General features: G+C 48.5%; 8 protein-coding genes across 8 annotated transcripts; 4 read left to right on the forward strand and 4 right to left on the reverse strand.

The window, feature by feature from the left end:
* Positions 1 to 305: 305 nt before the first annotated feature.
* On the forward strand, positions 306 to 4574 carry LOZ57_004784 (uncharacterized protein; the record flags this gene model as incomplete). The annotated part of the gene is made up of 3 exons (XM_049253824.1): positions 306 to 398; positions 461 to 1136; positions 1189 to 4574. The coding sequence occupies 3 exons, from the start codon at positions 306 to 308 to the stop codon at positions 4572 to 4574; spliced, it is 4155 nt and encodes a 1384-aa protein (XP_049107136.1).
* A 273-nt stretch (positions 4575 to 4847) lies between these two features.
* On the reverse strand, positions 4848 to 6364 carry LOZ57_004785 (uncharacterized protein; the record flags this gene model as incomplete). The annotated part of the gene is made up of 2 exons (XM_049253825.1): positions 4848 to 5900; positions 5966 to 6364. 2 exons carry the CDS (start codon positions 6362 to 6364, stop codon positions 4848 to 4850), a joined length of 1452 nt encoding a protein of 483 aa, XP_049107137.1.
* Positions 6365 to 7340: 976 nt separating this feature from the next.
* LOZ57_004786 (uncharacterized protein) lies at positions 7341 to 10017 on the forward strand (the record flags this gene model as incomplete). Its single annotated transcript, XM_049253826.1, has 4 exons — positions 7341 to 7694; positions 7796 to 8338; positions 8398 to 9870; positions 9967 to 10017. The coding sequence occupies 4 exons, from the start codon at positions 7341 to 7343 to the stop codon at positions 10015 to 10017; spliced, it is 2421 nt and encodes an 806-aa protein (XP_049107138.1).
* A 56-nt stretch (positions 10018 to 10073) lies between these two features.
* Positions 10074 to 10921, reverse strand: LOZ57_004787 (uncharacterized protein; the record flags this gene model as incomplete). The annotated part of the gene is made up of 2 exons (XM_049253827.1): positions 10074 to 10895; positions 10916 to 10921. The coding sequence occupies 2 exons, from the start codon at positions 10919 to 10921 to the stop codon at positions 10074 to 10076; spliced, it is 828 nt and encodes a 275-aa protein (XP_049107139.1).
* A 692-nt stretch (positions 10922 to 11613) lies between these two features.
* On the reverse strand, positions 11614 to 12429 carry LOZ57_004788 (uncharacterized protein; the record flags this gene model as incomplete). The annotated part of the gene is made up of 2 exons (XM_049253828.1): positions 11614 to 12056; positions 12123 to 12429. The coding sequence occupies 2 exons, from the start codon at positions 12427 to 12429 to the stop codon at positions 11614 to 11616; spliced, it is 750 nt and encodes a 249-aa protein (XP_049107140.1).
* Positions 12430 to 13807: 1378 nt separating this feature from the next.
* Positions 13808 to 14681, forward strand: LOZ57_004789 (uncharacterized protein; the record flags this gene model as incomplete). The annotated part of the gene is made up of 2 exons (XM_049253829.1): positions 13808 to 13991; positions 14056 to 14681. The coding sequence occupies 2 exons, from the start codon at positions 13808 to 13810 to the stop codon at positions 14679 to 14681; spliced, it is 810 nt and encodes a 269-aa protein (XP_049107141.1).
* A 505-nt stretch (positions 14682 to 15186) lies between these two features.
* PBP2 (PAB1 binding protein) lies at positions 15187 to 16706 on the reverse strand (the record flags this gene model as incomplete). Its single annotated transcript, XM_049253830.1, has 2 exons — positions 15187 to 16080; positions 16146 to 16706. The coding sequence occupies 2 exons, from the start codon at positions 16704 to 16706 to the stop codon at positions 15187 to 15189; spliced, it is 1455 nt and encodes a 484-aa protein (XP_049107142.1).
* A 906-nt stretch (positions 16707 to 17612) lies between these two features.
* On the forward strand, positions 17613 to 18737 carry LOZ57_004791 (uncharacterized protein; the record flags this gene model as incomplete). Its single annotated transcript, XM_049253831.1, has 2 exons — positions 17613 to 17798; positions 17853 to 18737. The coding sequence occupies 2 exons, from the start codon at positions 17613 to 17615 to the stop codon at positions 18735 to 18737; spliced, it is 1071 nt and encodes a 356-aa protein (XP_049107143.1).
* Between the last annotated feature and the right edge of the window lie 41 nt (positions 18738 to 18778).

Below are 18778 nucleotides of genomic sequence, written 5' to 3' on the forward strand. Positions count from 1 at the left end.
GAACTACAGTCCACAACGCGCCTCTGCAGGATAGACGCCTCCGATAACCCAAGGCTACAATTGATTATAAGTCACCATATCGCTCTTCAATCGGCCTATGCCCTGCGGCTGCCACTGAGCGCTAAACGCAAGTCAAGATTTTTGGCCCTACCTTTCAATTATTTCGCAGGAGTCCTCGTTCGATCCAGCATCGCCCTGTTTCTAACGCCTTCCCACGCGATTCGATTAATATCAATGCAAGGAGGACAGGGTCTCTTCTAACTTTGAAACCCCGGTCTCTTTCAGCAGACTACGAGTCTCTGAAGATGGCGTTCTCGCTTGGGGGCGCGTCCCAGCTCTCCATGGGGGTTGCTGGAAAGGTGCAACTGGGATCCGAGCTGCAAGAGATACAGACGCAGGTATGTACCTGACGTTATTTTACCTTAAATCGTGGATTTCTATCTAACGGTACGGTTTATAGGAGGTTGGCTTTCTTTCACTCAACGGCGACTCTAAAATTCGGCTTCTGCCCTCTCCATGGCCTACCGATGCCTTACCCCCTCCCACTTCGTCCCTGCTGAGTGTTGCATCGACAAAGTCGCTACTGGCTGCTGCTGGACCGGAAGGCATCGTTATCGCGAGCACTGATTCTGTCAGGAAAGCATTCTTCGCGGACACGACCAGTGATAGTAATATTCGACCTTTCCAGCCAGAACTGCAGATACCTCTTCCCGGGAAGATCTCTCATGTCGCATTTTCAGCAGACGAAAACGCACTTGTGGTGGCGGCGCAAAGCGGCGATGGACTGGCAGTATACGATGTATCCGCTCTTTTACAAAACAACACACAGCCAAGGGCGACGATTAGTTTAAGAGGGGAGTCACTTCGCGCATTAGCCCCAAATCCAGTGGTATCCGATCTTTTTGCCGCTATAACAGTGAATGGTGAACTTTTAGTTGCAAATATCCAGACCAATCAACTGGAGATGGGACCTAGTGGGCCGGTATTAAAGACGGCTGTCAGTTCCGTATCTTGGAGTACCAAAGGCAAGCAATTGGTCGCTGGCCTTGTAGATGGAAATATCTCCCAAATGACCCCCAAAGGTGAAACAATGGCAGAAATTCCAAAGCCCCCAAACCTAGGAAACAATCAACATGGTTCGTATAAAGTCTCCCTTGCCTATGTGCTATATTAATATCATGGTTCTAGTTTCTTCACTTACTTGGCTTGAAAATCACCTATTCTTCATCGTCTATACGCCTACCGATGGAAACATGGCGTCGTCTTACTACATTGTAACGCGGCATCCACCTGATCAGTACGAATTTCGACAGCTACCCGAGATTTGCTCACCTTTTGGTCTGGAGCGTTATCCCTCATTTCAGTTTACGGGTCGCTTGAGAGACTTTGAACCCAGCTTAAAGGAAGTTCTGGTCGTGTCATCAACCGCATCGACTGATGTAGGGCTTCTTACGAGATCAAGCAGGCCGCTAGCTGATAATTACCCTGCTGACCAAATTACCGATCTTTTTACCGTTACAACAATGTCTGAAGACTCTCGAAGAGCAGAGTTGCCTATGACGGAAGATATGTCTGACACATCTCCTCTTGGCCTAGCCATAGATTTATCAAGCAAGGATAATGTTCCTTCCCCTATTCCTGGAGAGGATCTCAAGGAGTCCACAACTCCACTACCCGCCATTCTAATACTTAACAATGACGGTGTACTATCCTCCTGGTGGTTTGTGTATTCGGAATCGATCAGGCAACAGAAACCGTACCGCGGTCTTTCGATCCTTCCGAAGTCGCAAACAGTACCCCAGCAACGTACAGTTGCCGTACCTGAAACCCCCAAACCGGCTTTTGGACAACCATCGTTTGGGCAGTCGAGTTTTGGTCAGCCATCTTTTGGAAAGCCCACATCACCAGCGTTCGGTAGTACTACACCCCTTGGGGCTAATCGGACCCCAGCATTTGGCTCTCCTTCGGTACTGGGGGCTTCTCGACCTGCTTTTGGCTCTACGACTCCTATGGGTGGAAACATTGCGTTTGGGACTGCGAGCGTACCCGGTCAGCAAGGTCCAGTTTTTGGACAGTCGAGCTTAGGTAGCGGTAAATCCCTCTTCGGCGAGGGGCCCGCGCAGGCAACGAGCTCATTTGGTGGTGGAGGTTTCAGTTCGTTTGCGTCAACTGGTGGATTTGGTGGCACAATTACATCTCACACTCCTACGCAGAGCCCATTTTCAAAACCAGCGAGCGACAATCCTTTTGCAAATGCTGGAAAGCCCGTATTTGGTGCGCCAAGCTCAGATACATCCGTTCAGCTACCTACGACTCAACCCTTTTCTGATGGCTTTGTTCTCGGCTCAACTTTTAAAGCCGACCCATCCGGAGCTATGGATGAAGATAAACCAGAGCCGTCAACTCTATCTTTTGGATCTGTCGCAAAGTCACTTGACCTTGGTGGTAACAATGCGATCGCTGAAGCAGTATCGGAACCATCATCATTTTCCTCTCCTTTTACGAGTATTACCGAAACTAAGCCTATGGCATCTAAAGAATCGCCCTTTGGCGTACCATCAAAGGGGTTGTTTGGACAATCTCCACAGGCCCCACCAATATCAGCAACAACACCATTCAAAGAGGCCACCCTGTCGCCGCCCAAGTCAGCCATAGTCACTGAATCGAAACCAGCTGAGACTTCGCTAAAAGAAAACGTTACTAGTCCGGTTTTAAAGGGTGAGATTTCAAATGACGTTAAACAGTCGCCGTTGTCTAGCATTCCAGAACCACCACTTCCCCCCGAGCCGACGAGTAGAGATGCGTACGGGCCTGGCGATACCTCCGCCTCCTCATCCAGTAACTCGCAAGATTCGCCTGAAGATGCTCCCCTACCTCCAGACTTCCTCCATACAAAAGTGTTGGCGCCCCAAACAGAACACCACAGTCCTCCTGAACCCCCACCAGCTCTACCAGAGGAAGCTGAAATCGAGAAAGACGAGGATTTCGAAGACAGTGGAGAGGAAATCACACACGAAAGCAGCCCAACGGATGTCAAGTTTTCTCCTGAAAGCTCTTTTGGTCCCGATCAAAGCCCAACTGAGGAACGATTTACTAAGTTCTCGCAGCCGGAGCCTACAATTCTAGCCCCAAAATCATTATTTGGCGAAATCGCAGAAGCTCCAATATTTGCTCCTCCGAAAATGCCCAAGGGTCGCCCCCGACTCAACCCGAGATCCCCCAGTCCCGTACGCAATCATCCGGTGGGAATGCTTTCTACCCCTGAACCCTTGAGGTCAACTAGCGCTCCTATACCCGGGCATGCACTATCTCGCCGTAGGGCTGCTTTAGAAAGCTCTGCTCTTCCTAACCAAGTAATCCCCGTACCCGAAGACTTTTTAGATTCGGCTTCCAGGGAACAAGCTCAACGCGAAACTGAGAAGCTAGTTGCTGAAACCCAAGCGCTTGCTGAAGATGAAGACGAGCAACTGCGAAGAGATCTAGCGCGGCCGCTTTCCCCAGCCCCAACCCTTGACCCTTTCTTGCCTCACCAGGATTTTACTGGTGAAAGTCTAAAACCTGGAATTCCAGGTCAGATTGAAAGGCTCTACCGTGATATCAATGCCATGATAGGCACTCTTGGTATCAATGCACGCTCCCTATCTGCATTTATGCTATTCCAACAGTCAACCAGAAATTTTGACTCTACATCATGGCTTAGGACGCTGCGAAGTGAAAAGTATGCTGAAATTTCTGAAGAAAAATTGCTCCTTTCGGAAGTTGATAAATTGCAGGAAGGTGTTGCAGCTCTTGGCCAGCGCCTCGAAGAAGGCAAGGCGAGAGGCGTTCAGGAAAAACTTGAAAAATGCCATGAGTTATTTGGTGGAGATCTTTTGAGGCTTCGAAGTCAATGCGCCAACATGCGACAGACTTTGGATTCGTACTCGGATGCCGCCGCTATAGCCTCAGCGCCGTTGTCAGCAGAACAATCTGCACTGCAGCAAGACTTACGAAAATTGTCAATGGATGTCCAGAGCAAACTTGCAGATCTTGAGAAAGATATATCAATATTAAGAGCACGGATTGCCGACTGCTGCAAGCCGACAGATGGAATAGCAGGGAAGAACCGGAAACACACAGGCCGGCCTACCGTTGATGCGGTCATGTCTACTATCAACACCATGACAAACATGGCCGAGAAGAAGAGCGGGGATATTGATGCCCTAGAAGCTCAGATGCGAAAATTAGGAATTGACGTCTCAGGCTCTATGCCTCCTAGAAGCAGGGATGGATCCCCATTCTCAACCCCTGTCAAGAGAGCATCCCGACCACCGTTGACACCCAATTCTCGAACTCCTCTCGATGGCGTTCGTACCTCCTACCACACTCCCGAGTCGGGTCGTACTTCGAAATTTAGATCAAGCATACTATCCCAGAGTATGTCACAGAGCCCAAGCAACCCTGTGGAGCTTATATCGCCCCAAGCTCTAGAAAAGTGGAAGGCCAACGCCCAACGACGCACAGAGGCGGTAAGCTATTTGAGAACAGCACTTCGCGGCCGGAAATCGAAATTACGAAGTCTGGATAGTTTTTGATTTGAAATGCATCAGTAGGAAGTAGGATGTTTGTCGCTAGCATAGTTTGAATGTCACGAGTCAACGTGTTCCAGTTTATAAAAAATTTTACTTAAACGATATTTAATTCCGGACTATACAACTCGCCTCCTATGTCAAAATGGAATGAAGTAGGGGAAATCAGTCCTATCAGGTCCCAAAATGCGCCATATACAGCGAAACAAAGCAAAACATTACATCAAAAATCTTGAGTAACCCCCAGAAGGATGATATCCCAGTATGATCACAAAATACTCACGAAAATGTCAACCCATCCTTCAATCCTGCCCAGCGTGAAACCCAGTAATCTATATAATAGCTGCGCCTTGGTTTCCATGGGCCTTTATCACCAGCTTTTGGCAACCCTTCTGATGCCTTTTTAATATAGGTACTATTGAGATTCAGCAGTGGCACAGTTTTCATTGACACATCTCCGCACGGCCTAACCGTTAGCCTGCCGGTCTTCTGCATATTCTGAACAAGTCGGCAAAACAGTATAGCAGTTGAGTCTGCGCCCAACGTCCAGGACGCACTCGTGTAGCCCATCACGAAGCAGGAGTTTGGCACATCTTGTATCATACAGCCTCGCCATACGAATTTTTGCGATGGGTCGAGCTTTTGACCATTCACTTCGATCTGTATATTGCCTCCAAACAAGAGCTTGAGCCCGGTAGCGGTAACAACAATATCAACATTATCAAGAGTCTCCCCGGTATCCAAAACAATACTATTTTCAGTAAACCCCTTAATATTTCCGGTAGCAACATGTCCTTTCCCTGATCGAAGACTTTCGAAAAAGTCATCATCAGGAGCAACACAGAGACGCTGTTCCCATGGACTATATCGCGGGTTGAAATGGGGGTCATGCGGGATATTAGGCGGTAGCTTCTGCTGTGTCGCTAATTTAATGAGGTGCCGTGAAAGACGAGGAAATAAACGACAGAGTTCAAATGACAGTATCATTATGGCCAGAGAAAAAGATCGTAAGAATGAAAAAAGTAGAAAACTAGGTAATAGGCGTTTCAAAAGTGGCGGGGTTCGATTTATCATGGAAAAAATGTAGGTGGGACTGCGCTGCAGCATGGTGACATGGGACGCTGTTTGGGAAAGGCTCGGAAGCAGAGTAACAGCTGTAGCACCAGACCCTATAATCACGATATTTTTTCCCGAGTAATCTAGGTCCTCTGGCCAGAACTGCGGGTGTACTACAGTCCCTTTGAAACAGTCAATCTGAGGGATTTCAGCAGGAAGAGCATGCTCATAGTCGTAGTATCCGGTGCCGAAAATTAGATATCGACATTGCATACGCTGGATATCATTAGCCGCCGGGTGTTAGGAGAAAGAGGATGTGTATATATATAAATGCTACTGACCTTTACCTCACCTCCATTCTCTACCCTCAACTTCCATAGAGCGTCCTCGTCCCTCCAACTTGCGGAGAGAACTTTGTGTTTGAAACGAATATGGGGATTAATCTGTGCGCTGTTGGTAGCCTTTGCCAGATACCGCCTGATGCTCTCAGCATCTGCAATCGCACGATCCTCGGTCCACGGATACCAGGAGAATCCAAAGGTGTATAGATCAGAATCCGACCGGATGCCAGGGTATTTGAATAGGTCCCAGGTGCCCCCTATCGCATCACGGGCTTCCAAGATCATATACGAAAGTGACGGACACGATGACTGAATTCGATAGGCGAAGTTGATGCCAGATATCCCAGCGCCAACGATAACAAAATCCGCATAGCCGTCATCGGGAGATTTTTGTTCCATGTTTATGCTGTAAGGCCGGATAATGTCCAGAGTGCCATCGACGGCATGAAAGCGTTGATTTAAGGTGAGTCCATGGGAAGGCAACTAGTAATAAGTTGGTTAGTTAACTAGTTAATTGCCTGATCGGCCACAAATGTAACTCTGGACGGGATCTTGGAGAACTATCCCAACAACCGCCGGTTCCATGTGCTTTCATGTGAGGCAGGCCGGAAGAAACACGGAGGAATCCGTTGCTCCGGCTCCGAGCTGGGGAAATAAGCAGCGGGCGGTCGCTGGTAGCTTTTGCTAGCCGCAGCTTGTGCATTTATGCTCAGCTTACTAGTTAGCGGTGGCGCAGACGCAGCTGTTCGCCCCTCGACCTCTCATGCCTGCCAGCCGCAGCCGTCGAGCGTCATACGAAGCGTAGTGCTTCAGAAAGAAGCTGACATGCGCAGTCGTCTGAGCAACGCCCCTCAACCATGGAGACAGCGCTCGCAGCCGCCTTCTGCAACCCGCCTTGTCTTGTCTCATAAAACGCTCAAGAGCTACGCATCGAACACCTCGAAGCGCAGGCCCATACTATTCCATGGATCCCTCAAGCTCTGGTAGCCTGCCATCCCAGCAGTTGGCTGGAGGAATTGCAAGCACGCCCACAGTCGATCAACCGTTGCCTCTCTTTCCGACAAGATGGACCCCAAGCTCCCACACCGTTCCCACGGCCATACCTTCGCACATTGGTACCTCAAGCGTCAGCAGCAGCAGCAGTAGATCTGGCAGCGGCACAGGCTCCGAAAACCAGTCTCCCAGTGAAACCAAACCGCCCGCGAACTCATCGTCATCCCCCGCCAGGATCCGTCGTCGTAATCGAATGATAACTTCTTGCCTAGAGTGCAGGCGACGAAAGCTGAAATGTGATCGGATGCATCCTTGTTCGAGTTGCTACAAGTCTAATCGTAATTGTTTGTTTTTGGCCCCTGCTACCGACCCAGCATCGCGCATGAAATTCACAGAGATCAAAGACAGAATCGGGTCTCTGGAGCGCGCTCTAGAACAAGATGCAGTTACTCCCCATGGAAATATCATAAAGCAGGAGGATACAAGCGAGAGCCGCCTTGAGACTGAAAATTCTGCTGTGAACTCCGGGGGAATCGTCGATACAGTGGTAAAAGAGGAGAGCCAGCTTCCTGTTCCAGACGACGAGAAGAATCTTGAACCTACGCCTCTCGCTGTGCAGGATGCAGCTTACGAGGATGAAGGAGATGATAACGTGTTTGATTTGGGCTTTAAATTTGGGAAGATGAGAATGACAGATCGAATTGGAGGTTTCTTCAGACCAAGGATTGCTGATGAGGTAGATTCTATCGATCCCTGGTTTGTTATCTATAGGCTCTGGGTTCCAGAGTTATATGTTGTGCTCTACGTGTGCTGACAACGTTCACCAAACTAATATAGCTCTCTGCGGCATTGGACATGTTACATGTGTCCGATCCACCGAAAACAAGCACACCAGCCTCTGCTGTCAGCTTCGAGCAGTCACGGAGGTGGTCATCTATAGCGGAAAATCCACACTTTCGTCCCAGTCCTTCGTATGCGGCACCAAGTTCCGACTTATGTTTTGGTGGTGCTTCGCAATATACACTTATGGAATTTTTGCCCACACAGGTGGCTGCAGATAGGCTGTTACGGCAGTACTGGGAGGCAGTACATCCAGTCGCAAAAATTGTCCATCGCCCGACGTTTGAAAAGCAGTATAGCGATTTTTGGGCAAACGTTTCACAGGGCATCGAGCCACCGTATTCCCTTCAAGCACTTTTCTTCTCGACCCTCTTTAGTGCAGTAATTAGCATGGCGGAAGACACTCTTCAAGCCATTTTCAGGGTTCCCCAAAAACAGATAATTCAAAATTTCCAAGGGGCTACAGAGATGGCTCTAGCGAAGGCCAACTTTCTAAGAACGACGAAAACGCAGACCTTGCAGGCATTGGTTATGTATATCGTATGTCTCCACCATCAAATCTCAAACTATGTGAGAGTTTGCTGATCTGGTAGTTGTAGATCCCAATGTGCCGTGATGAGATTTCTCGCTCCCATTCAACCCTAGTTGGCGCCGCTATTAGACTCGCGGAGTGTATGGGCTTCCATCGGGACCCCGAAGAGTATGGCCATGGGCCTGTCGAGTCTCATGTACGGCGCATGATCTGGTATCATATTTGTTTTCTCGACCTTCAAACCAGTGAGATGCAAGGACCCCGACCATCAATTCGTCGGGAAGACTTTTCAACGAAATTTCCCGTCAATATGGATGACGCCGAATTGGCTACGACGGATCCTACCTCAATCTCGGGTATGCCCAGATGGACAGATATGACACTTACAAGAATTCGATTTGAATGCTGTGAGCTACGCCGACTTATTCTTGTAGACAGGATCCGGTTGGAGAAGAAGCAAGTTAGTTTAACCCAGGTCCTAGCGAAAATCGAAGCTTTCCGAAAAGCGACCATTGCAAAATACGGCCCCCTTATTCTTGTACCGAATCCACAGCCAATACAACAGGTTGCAAAATATATGTTGTCAATTCTGACACGCCGCGCCTACATATCTTTGTTACACCGGTACCTCAACACTGTTGCTGTTCGTATTCCCGATCGCCTGGCCCAAATTGTAATCACAAACGGCATGCAAATCCTTGACGCTTCAATCGCACTAGAGAGCTCCGCTGAATTGCGTCCTTGGGCCTGGTACCATGGTGCCTTTAATAACTACCATATTGCCCTCCTTCTTCTTTTTGAGATTTGGACTCACCCTGAGCGAAAGGAAGCGGATCATATTTGGGAATGTCTGGACTACGCTTTTGAGTTGGATGCTACAGCGCCCGACTTGGCAAGGAATGTCGACCGTCTAGATGTATTACAGCATCGAGATGCTAAAGCCCGATTTATCCTTCGAACCGTACGCAACGGAATGATGGAGTACCGAGAAGCAAGGAGATTGATAATACCGAAGAGCATGTCTAACTCAAAGGTCTTGCCGCCAATTCCACTAGATGTTGATAGTTACACGGCCTCGTTGACTCGAAGAACCCAAAGCGCCCCCACAAGATCCCCTCTGGCCCCCATAAGCGAAGCCCGGGGTACATCGATATCATACTCACATAACCTACCCACTGACTCCATACCTAATGATCAGCAGTTTCAGACCCAATTCAATTCTCCAAAGGGCGTACAGCAGTCGTACCTCCCTCAACAGGCGAATACGTTTCAATATACAGCCCCCCCCGCGCCCGTATCTCAACTTGCTCCGCCTACTTTTCTGTCCCCCAGCTACGGGCAGCCGGCCTCATTTCTACAAGAACCCCAGCCTATCCAGGAGAACAGGAGCATTGCTGGTCTCGAAGATGCAGGAAACAATGGCCTCTGGTTTCTCTCAAACACGGGATTGGCAAGTGCAGGAGCTGCTCCATCCGTGGGAGGATATATATTTTCGCCGGCGGCTGGCGAGACTCAATTATCAACACCTGAAATTGACTGGGTAAGTAAGATTCAGTTGTTGATAACTCAATTCACCTGCGTACTTGCATTTTACCTTCCACTTCCGAGTATGCTAACTTTGATTCCCCTTTTTCAGAACGAATGGGATCAGATATTTACACCTGATGTTCATAACATGGACCTTTGAGTTCTTTGACAATTTATGAAACTGCAGAGCCAATCGTGGGGCAGACGCCACAATGATTAACCGCTTGCGTTTCCCTTCCATTTTGCAATTACAATTCCTGCTTTAAGGGCATCCCCAAAGGACAGCCATTTAAAAATCCACCCTGACATTCGCCACTTAGAGAAGCCAGCTAGGCCAAATTCAGCCAGCTCTTGATCTCTTCGTTCCAAAAACCTCGCCAGCCCAGGAAAGACGTCTTCAGTGATGTCCTCTATCGTAATATTTTCCACTGCATAGCCTGCTTCCTGCAATTCCCGCTTATATGCGGACATGGTCATGAAATTTGAAAATGGAGCTGACAGGGCTGGAGTAAGCAGACGTAAAAGGACGCCGTTAAAGACCGACCTTAATGAAGATGAGGGAGGCGCGAGGAATATGTCGAAAGCGATGAAGTGAGCTTGAAGGACGCAGTGAGAATAGTTCAGGATTTCGCGCCGCGATGGCTGGAAATGATATGCAGAGTCAAGTGCAAGCACATATCGCTCAGTGTCTATTGGAGAAAGGCTGCCCTGTGACCTTTCTGTTGCGAAAGCAAGTGATACAGCCTGCTGCAAATCCTGCGGCCACGAGGATGGCCTTCCAGCATCGCCACAAAATAATTGAGGTGCCTTTGGACTTTGTAACTTCGTTTGAGTAGGCTCTATGTATTCGGATGTCTTCAACCTAGATTTGGCGAATTCATACTGCGTTCTATCCAAAGTGATGCCAATGTAATGCTGAAACAAAAGTGTCTTTGTCTCTCTACTGCTTGCTCGAAGCGCTGCCATTCTTGTTAGATAAAGTGTTTGTTCGCCGCACCCGTAGCCAAGATCAAGCAACACCCTCTTCGTCTTTGAATTCTGTGTGCAAGATGAAGTACTGGCATCTCCGAAGAGGCCTGCTCTTTGGAGTATTTTATCCACCAGCGCCTCGCAAGCTTTCGGCAGGTCTGTTGCATCCTATCAAGATTCGCTCAAGTAATTCTAATCAGATGAGCAGGTCCAGCAAGGCTGTAAATAGAAAAGAACAAGATGATTATATGTAATAAAAGTGACAGGGCAAATATAAGCAAGATTTCTATCCTGCCTGAAAGGCAATGGATTGTTCAAAGTATAAGGCGCAAAAAGATGAATGTAGCCTACCTTCCAATATCCCATATTCATCCACATCTTCTCTGGCGGAAATTTTAAACACAAATTAAGAACAGCATGGTCCAGGCTATAGAGCCCTTTACTTTTAGGATCTCCATCAGCGTGTATCGCCCGACGCCAGCGCTCGAGAGCTCGTCGCACCAGAAAGGGAGTCAAGAGGCCAAGCCCATACGTGATGACGAGAGGAATTAAGTTTGGGGAGGAAAGAAAGAAAAGGAATGGAAGCGGGATGGAAGAAACAAACAGCAACGAAGCCAGCATGGTCCGGCTAATGCACGGGGCCTCGAGGGCAATTGCAAGCTCAAGGCGAGGTTGATAGATGGAGAGAGTGGGTGGCTACGCTTTGTTGATGACGATTGAAGCTCTGAAGGCGCAACCAGAAAACAGAATCTCGATTACCCAACCTCCTCCCCAACTCACCGGCTAGTTACTGACTATTGTCTGGAATTTCGACAGGCGGCGTGAACAGAATGGCACCGCCTCGTACTCCATGCTCCTTCAAGGGATTGCCTTCGCCGTCCGTGGCCCATCCTACCAAGTCCGTAAACCCGCATCGCTGATAGAACCGCTCCTTGCCCGCTGCGGCCATGACATTCGCCATAACGCGTTCTTCTCTGGCACGCTCAACCCCCCACGTCGCCAGTTCTCGCCCATGACCGCGATTTTGGTATTCCGGATGCACGGCGAGACAAACAAGCGACCAGGCATTCCGACGCGATTCTGGATAGGAGTAGTAGTGGGAAACATAGGACTTGATGGCGGCGTTGAAGCGAGACGGCGTCAGCTGCGGAGGCCTGGCGATAGTGCGGTCGGGAAACACGAAATTAGCGAGAGCGTTGAAGAAGACAACGAGCGGTCGAATAAGACGTCCTATATGGTTACGAGAATTGGCGTTCAACGACCTGAGCGCTGGTCTTCACGTATCGAACAACATACTTGGATCCCACCAGCCCCAGAGGCCCCATACCTTCTCCCAGCCCAAGCCTGCACGCCGCCATTCTGCAGCCCCTGTAATAACCTCCTTGCCCGACGCCTGTTCCGTCTCGAAGCTCACTAAAAACACCCTGGAAAGATCCCAGTACCGCTCCCTACAGCGACGCCTCCAGCCAGCAACGTAATCTTGTGGATATTGATCGCGGTATGGGCGGAGTAAGCCACCGATCACCTCTTCGTCGTGGAACCCCGCAGCCAGGATCGAGGTTATTGTAGGAAGGTCGCCATAGCGTCCAAGGCGGACAGGCATCGCAGCAAATTATGTTTGCAGAATAATGGAGTGTTTATGATTACAGAATGCTCGTCAAAAAGATGAAATGCAGAGTACGGAATACAGGCTGGCCTCCACCATGAATGAATGTTACAAGCCACAAAAGCTGATCCAAACAGAAAAGTTGCTAGGATCCCTGGCATTTCGCCAGCTTCCCGACAATTTAATCCCGCCTCAAAGCGAAGAATGGACTCCGGCCTCAAAATAGAAAATGCCCTGTCTGGGGCAGTATATGACTACTCAAAAGAGTACTGCACACAGGAAATTTGACACATATACAGATTAACATGATAGCAAACGAAAGTAAGATGCACTTGTTGAAGACTGTCAGCATTTTCTAATCGCTAGCTATACTGAAAGCTTGAACCAAGTTGATTTGGAATGTCTGCATGCACTTTGTCCGCCGTGTTATGCCTTAGTCTGAAAATGACTATGTTTTTCCGGCATTGAGCTACATCGGCTGTGACCCCAACTCTGGCTCTTTGTCAATATGCCATTGATTGAGTTACAAATGTCGAGACTAGCCAATGAAGTACAACAATCACAGTTGCTAATTGCACATGAGCTTGTGCACTCAATATCAAAACACAAGATCTCAGGGAGCAATTAAGATGTTCTGTGAGCATTCTGTTTTCGGGTGAAAATTTTTTTTTCGAAGCAAAAAATCGGTTCGGCGTTATAGAATTTAGGTGCTATAATGACGGTATAAGAGATTTTCTTTTCCAATAAATACAAGATACCACTTGAGCTTATCTGAAGCTATAGCTCCATGGCACGCAAACTGCAGTTACTTTTTCCAATAAAGTTTGCCCCCTCAGCGGGAAGCTTTAGTACCTGAGGTCAGGAATGAACTACCTGGATAAAGAGGCACGCTTGTAAAATTTATTGAAGACAGCAGTACAAATTCGATCTAATGCGGGTGCCACGGCAGCCCTCATTCGTATTGTCTGAGAAAAACTAACTACCATTAAAGGGTGTGTGGTGCGATGAAGATTCAACTGGAGATTCGGATTTTTAAGCCGCACTGCGTTTAGCGGACCAATGGGGGTAGTGAACTAACTAGTGGACTAGTTGACTATTGACCCGATTTTTAAGCGCCGCTTGCTCTGATGACGTCAGTGCAGCGCGGCTTCTGTCTTCGATCTCCGCCAGTGCTGCTGCCGCGTATTACGGAGGCGCCTGCTGAGCATCGCCAGTGGGGTTTACTGGCGATCCTCTTGCCCGTCTACTATCTTCAGAATACAGCCAGCATGCAACCATATACCACTAAGCTAAAGTCTTTCTCTTTGAAGAATTGATATTACGGAGTACTCGCCAAGATTGTCTCGAAGGGCAGGGGAATTGGAAAAAGACAGATATGTCCACGGTCACCCAAATTCTTTATTTCACGCTTAAAGAGTCTGTTGTGCCCGAGAGTCCAACGAATGACCCTGGGAGGCTCTTTTCAGAAGTAGTGTGTGCTGCGAGATGTCTTTTTGGGTATATAAAATCTTGCTGGAGCAGGACACTTGAAAAGGAAAATGACATTGTTTGGATTATAGGTGGGTATTGCTGCTTGATTTGTTATGATAAGAATATTATGGTGCTGACAGTCTCCCGGTAAAGAGTGGAAAGAGACGGAAAGGCCGGAAGACAACATCCGCCGCTTCCCCATGTGTCTGATAACAAGTTGCCTCGAGTTTGAAACGATGGTATTCCCCTACTACGCCACATTCACTCCGTCACTAAGTGTCAACCTCTTAGAGGCACCAGTCCTCGAGATTAAACTCCTCCTATTTCCTAGAGAACTTGATTCTGCCGATACGTCCAGGTTATGGGATAATCTCTTTCACTTCCGCACTGAGTGCCTTCACTTGACGGGCTGTGCACCAGCTACCGGTATGTCTATAGGCTCCGTCCGTTGGCCTGATACGACGTATACTGCACCTGTGGACACCGGGCCGCGTCAGGCGCGGATGGTGGTCATCCTTACGGGGTGGGGGAGTAGGGCTGAGCAAGGGGCGGCGGAGAAGTCGGAACAATTCAGGAATGCAATGGAGCCGCTCAAGGCAATGATGCTGCCGGCTGACCCGTTTCTGCGGCCGAGACACATTCAGATAAGATGGCCAGATTCTCCCGAGCGACAGATCCCCGAGATGGAGTCTTCCGAGTCTTCCGAGTCGTCCGAGTCTTCCGAGTCGTCCGAGTCTTCCGAGTCGGAGGACCCCGGGACAGAGACACTACCTAATTGAATTTCAGATGTTTCATTGGTTGGACCAGTTATGCTCCTACTTGACTTTTCTGAGGTACTATCTGCTGTTATTGCTTTAAGCGAGTTAGAATTGTAGTCAATATAACTGTATACCTTAACAAAATTATGGAGACTTCGGGAGTCGAATAGACTTGAGTCATACCCTAAAACCCTTCTCCATTCTATGGGGAGAACGACCAATACTATGGCGATGCGTATATTTACTGAGACACATCACACATTTTTAGCAATATAAGAGAGTAATGTAAAGAAACTTAAGAGGAAAAGTATGAAAGGTAAAATAATACGATTTGGAGAGTAAAATTACATAGGATCGAAGACAAACAATGCAGGCGGCATCAGCTAAACCTTGCTTGATAGGTAGAAAAAATTAATTTTGGCCCAGAGGGGTGAAGAAATAAAGCTCATACAGACCATGGCATTAAATCCGATGCTTCTCACTCTCTGTGTAAGACAGTCAGTAATTATCTTACCATCCTAGGATCTCATCTAGACTCACCAAGTCTTGAATAAAGCATATAAAGCGCCATTTGGTTACACTCTTGAGTTCCAGTGATAGTCACCAAACGTTCATTGCTGTTGTCCTGAGGTTCATTGATCTTGATAACGCTTCCACTCAGATGACGAATTTCATTGATCTTAGCGCCTCCCTTGCCAATGATAGCTCCAACCATATCATTAGGAATGAAAATTTGCTGCGTCAATGGTCCCCCGGCAACAGGACCACCCATTGGCTGCGCAGGTGGCACATGGCTGGCGTGGGGAGGCTGGGGGGGCCCACCATAGGGAGCAGGCTGGTGCGGGCCTGCCCCAGTATAACCTTGACGGGGTGATGCATTGTAATGAATTGGCTGCTGCATCGCGTGTGGGCTTGGGCCACCAGGTCCTGCCATGTATGGCATGCCGTAGCCAGTGGACACCGCACGATTCGCTTGCGGGTGTCTTTTAAAGTTATCTGGATGTCCATACTGTCCACCAGCGGGCTGGGGAACGTAAGGAACTACCTGCATGCCGCCGGGAACAACACCAGCAGGTCCACCGGTACGAGTAGCGTATGCAGACGCAGCCGGTCCGCCAAATCGTTCTGTCAGCTGCTCCACTAAGGTCGCAGCAACGTAATAGGTGGCAATATGTACAGCGTCAGCAACACCAAGAATAACAAGGGATCTTTCAGTAGATAGAGGGAGACAAGAGTCCGAGGCATTCAGTCTGGCTCCAGAGTGTTCCTGAATTTCGCGAATGCGAACCCCAGATTTACCAATAATGGAACCAATGAGGATATGGGGAATGAGAAGTCGAAGGGGGTAGGTTTTAGACTGAGCTGTAGAGGGTGCATCTAAAGGTTCATTATTCAAAGTGCGAATGATCAGTCCGAAGGCCTAGGGAAAGAAGGTGTTAGTCTGTGGACCCAGCATATGATTGTGCAGTCACTTCAGAAAAGTACCTTTGCAACAGCGTCTTGAGGGCCGCTGACTGTTAAAATCCTTTCAACAGCCCCGCGGGTATAATCGCTAACAGTACATTTGGCACCCGAAAGGCGACGGATCTGGGAAACGTTTTCTCCCCCTTTGCCAATACAGGTTGCCGCCTCAGCACTGGAAATAACAGCACGAATGTGGATAAACCCGGTCTCATCCTGTGTTCCGTGAGCCTGACCAGAAGCTTGAGGCACTGGCTCGTTGTGCGACGCTGTAGATTGAATAGGTTGTGTTTCCAACGGAAGGCCTTGAGAGGGCTTTCCATTATGGGGGGCATCGGGAACGACTAAATCACCTTGACCATCTTTAGTATTATTCTGGCCTGAGCCATCGTCTTCGGTAGCAGGCTCGGCCTTACTAGCCTCCGTCTTCACGTTGTTTTCGTCAGATTTCTCTCCATCACCTTTAACCACTTTAGCTAGCGCTTGACGTTTGGCGTCTGGTTGATCGGTCGGACCGGAGGGCGAAGACGGATCCTCAAGAGGACGTTTGGTAGATGGAACAGCTGAATTTGGTGAAGCGGACATGATGGGCGTTGCTCGTGCGGTAACGGATCTGCTAGTCTGCGACTACGCTTGAGAGAAGAAAAAAAGCCCGGACAGGACTGACTGAAAATTCTGCTTCCTATTCTTTTCTGTATCGTCTATGTACACCAGGAGTTCCCAAGGAAAACTTGCTGGTGCAGGTGGTCGACTTGGAAAGGAAGGTGGTGCTTGGTGCTGAGGAAGAGCGGAGTGTTGGGCTGAGTAAAATGAATGCTTGCCACGGCTAAACCGGCGAGGAGAAAAAAAGTCTTGCTAAGGGTGACGGTGTTGCGGGAAGTAGATGAAGAGTTTTCTTGATATGCCACGAAGAATGCTCAGGTGAAAAGCGGACTGGTGAAACGACGATTGTCGCTTGCGAAAAAGGGTGTTTGGCAGATTGAGGGATCAGAAGGGGTGATAAAACGCAAATATCTCCTGAATGCTTTCCAAAGCTTATCTTGTACCTATGTTCTTGATATCGAGTTCTTGTTGAAGCTGACTGGTGTCGCGGAAGGGGATGAAAATGGCCGGAACCCACGTGAGCTGCAAGTATAAAATACGGGCGTAGAAATCAGTAGCGATCACTCAGTGAGAATGGTGATGACCAGCCAGAAGAAACAGGGGGTAACGATAGCATGAAGCCCGGTGATGAAGAGGCAGAGTTGAGCAACAGCTCGACATGAATGAAGGCGAAGGTGGAAACTGGCTGCCTCTAGCGTGTTTTTTTAGCGACTGGGCTGACTAGCCTATCTTGGTATAGCCTGATTATCACGTGCTAGACTCGACTTATGTAACTAGATTCCAACCGTTTACGGAGTACTTACATCATTTCTAGCTGAGCTGCTTCTATTGAGTTGTTTCCGAGCAAGCCAGTTAGTTAACTACTCACCTCCCTTCCTGTATACTGCAATGAGTCAACCATCAATAAACCCCACCGCTAAAATCCTGCAATTTGCAGAAAACTGCAAGGATCTCGAGTCCCATTGTCACCAACAGTCCTTACCCCCAGACCCTGTTCATTATAATACACAATTAGATGAGGCCATTAAAGAGCTTCGAGATCGTGCCGAGGCGCAGGAATCTATTCTACAAGAAGTACATTAAGCAAGCACTTGTGTTTTAGGGATGTAGCATTAACAGACATTCAAGTTACGAGCAAAACGACCCCTCGACCTTCCCCAGCCAAATTTAGATGCCCTTGCCCGCCTCGCACAAACCCACCGGGCAACACATGCATATCAGTCATTACTAAATGAAACACCACAACTACCTACACCGAACTCACCTCTCAACACCCTGTTAACGCTCCGGCAGACATTCCGCCTTGTCCAGGAACTCAAGTCTAGTATCTCTGCCGCTGCCCAAGACCTTGTCAACAATCGTGAGCGCCTGAAGACCGAAGAAGCGAATTTGCGCGACGCTCGAATGATTACGGAAGAGCTACAGAAGAGATTAGAAAATCTGCAGCGCCAACAAGAGCAAGAATCTGGTCGGCAGAAGAAACCTCAACAAATCGCCAAGGAGTTGATTGCCAATGAAGAAGAGCGTAAAGCAAAACTTGAGCAATCAACAGCAGAGCTGAAGGATTCGCTCAAACGCTTCATCGATGACCGCCTTTCTCCAATGCTTGCTGCTGAGGACCTAGGTGGCCCTGTAGTTAGCGACCAGATTGATATTTCTGATAGCACATTAGAAGTGGGATATACCGCCCATGGGAAGGAGCGAAAACCCAAAAAGAATGCAGAAACAAGCCTTGACTCCAGGCAACAACGAATTGATACACTTGTGCGCAGTCGAATGAGTGGTGTTGAGGGCCATGGTTCGGCAGATTCCAGCAAAAGACAGGCTGCTGCGACAAAAATGCACACGCTTATTGACAAACTACTGGATGTTGCGGGTTCTTCATCCTATGTTGAGCTTCAGGAAGATTCAGCGGCATCGCGATTTCTACTCAAGGCTAAAATTGCGCAGTTTCACCCTCGAGATTCGCGTAAAATTCGATTGATCAATGTTGCCAGAGACATCTTAGACTAAGATGGTATTTTCTACTTTTCATTTATTTGGTCTTGTATATC

This window comes from Ophidiomyces ophidiicola (assembly GCF_022830035.1).
Source record: "Ophidiomyces ophidiicola strain CBS 122913 chromosome Unknown scaffold_21, whole genome shotgun sequence".
Lineage (NCBI taxonomy): Eukaryota > Fungi > Ascomycota > Eurotiomycetes > Onygenales > Onygenaceae > Ophidiomyces > Ophidiomyces ophidiicola.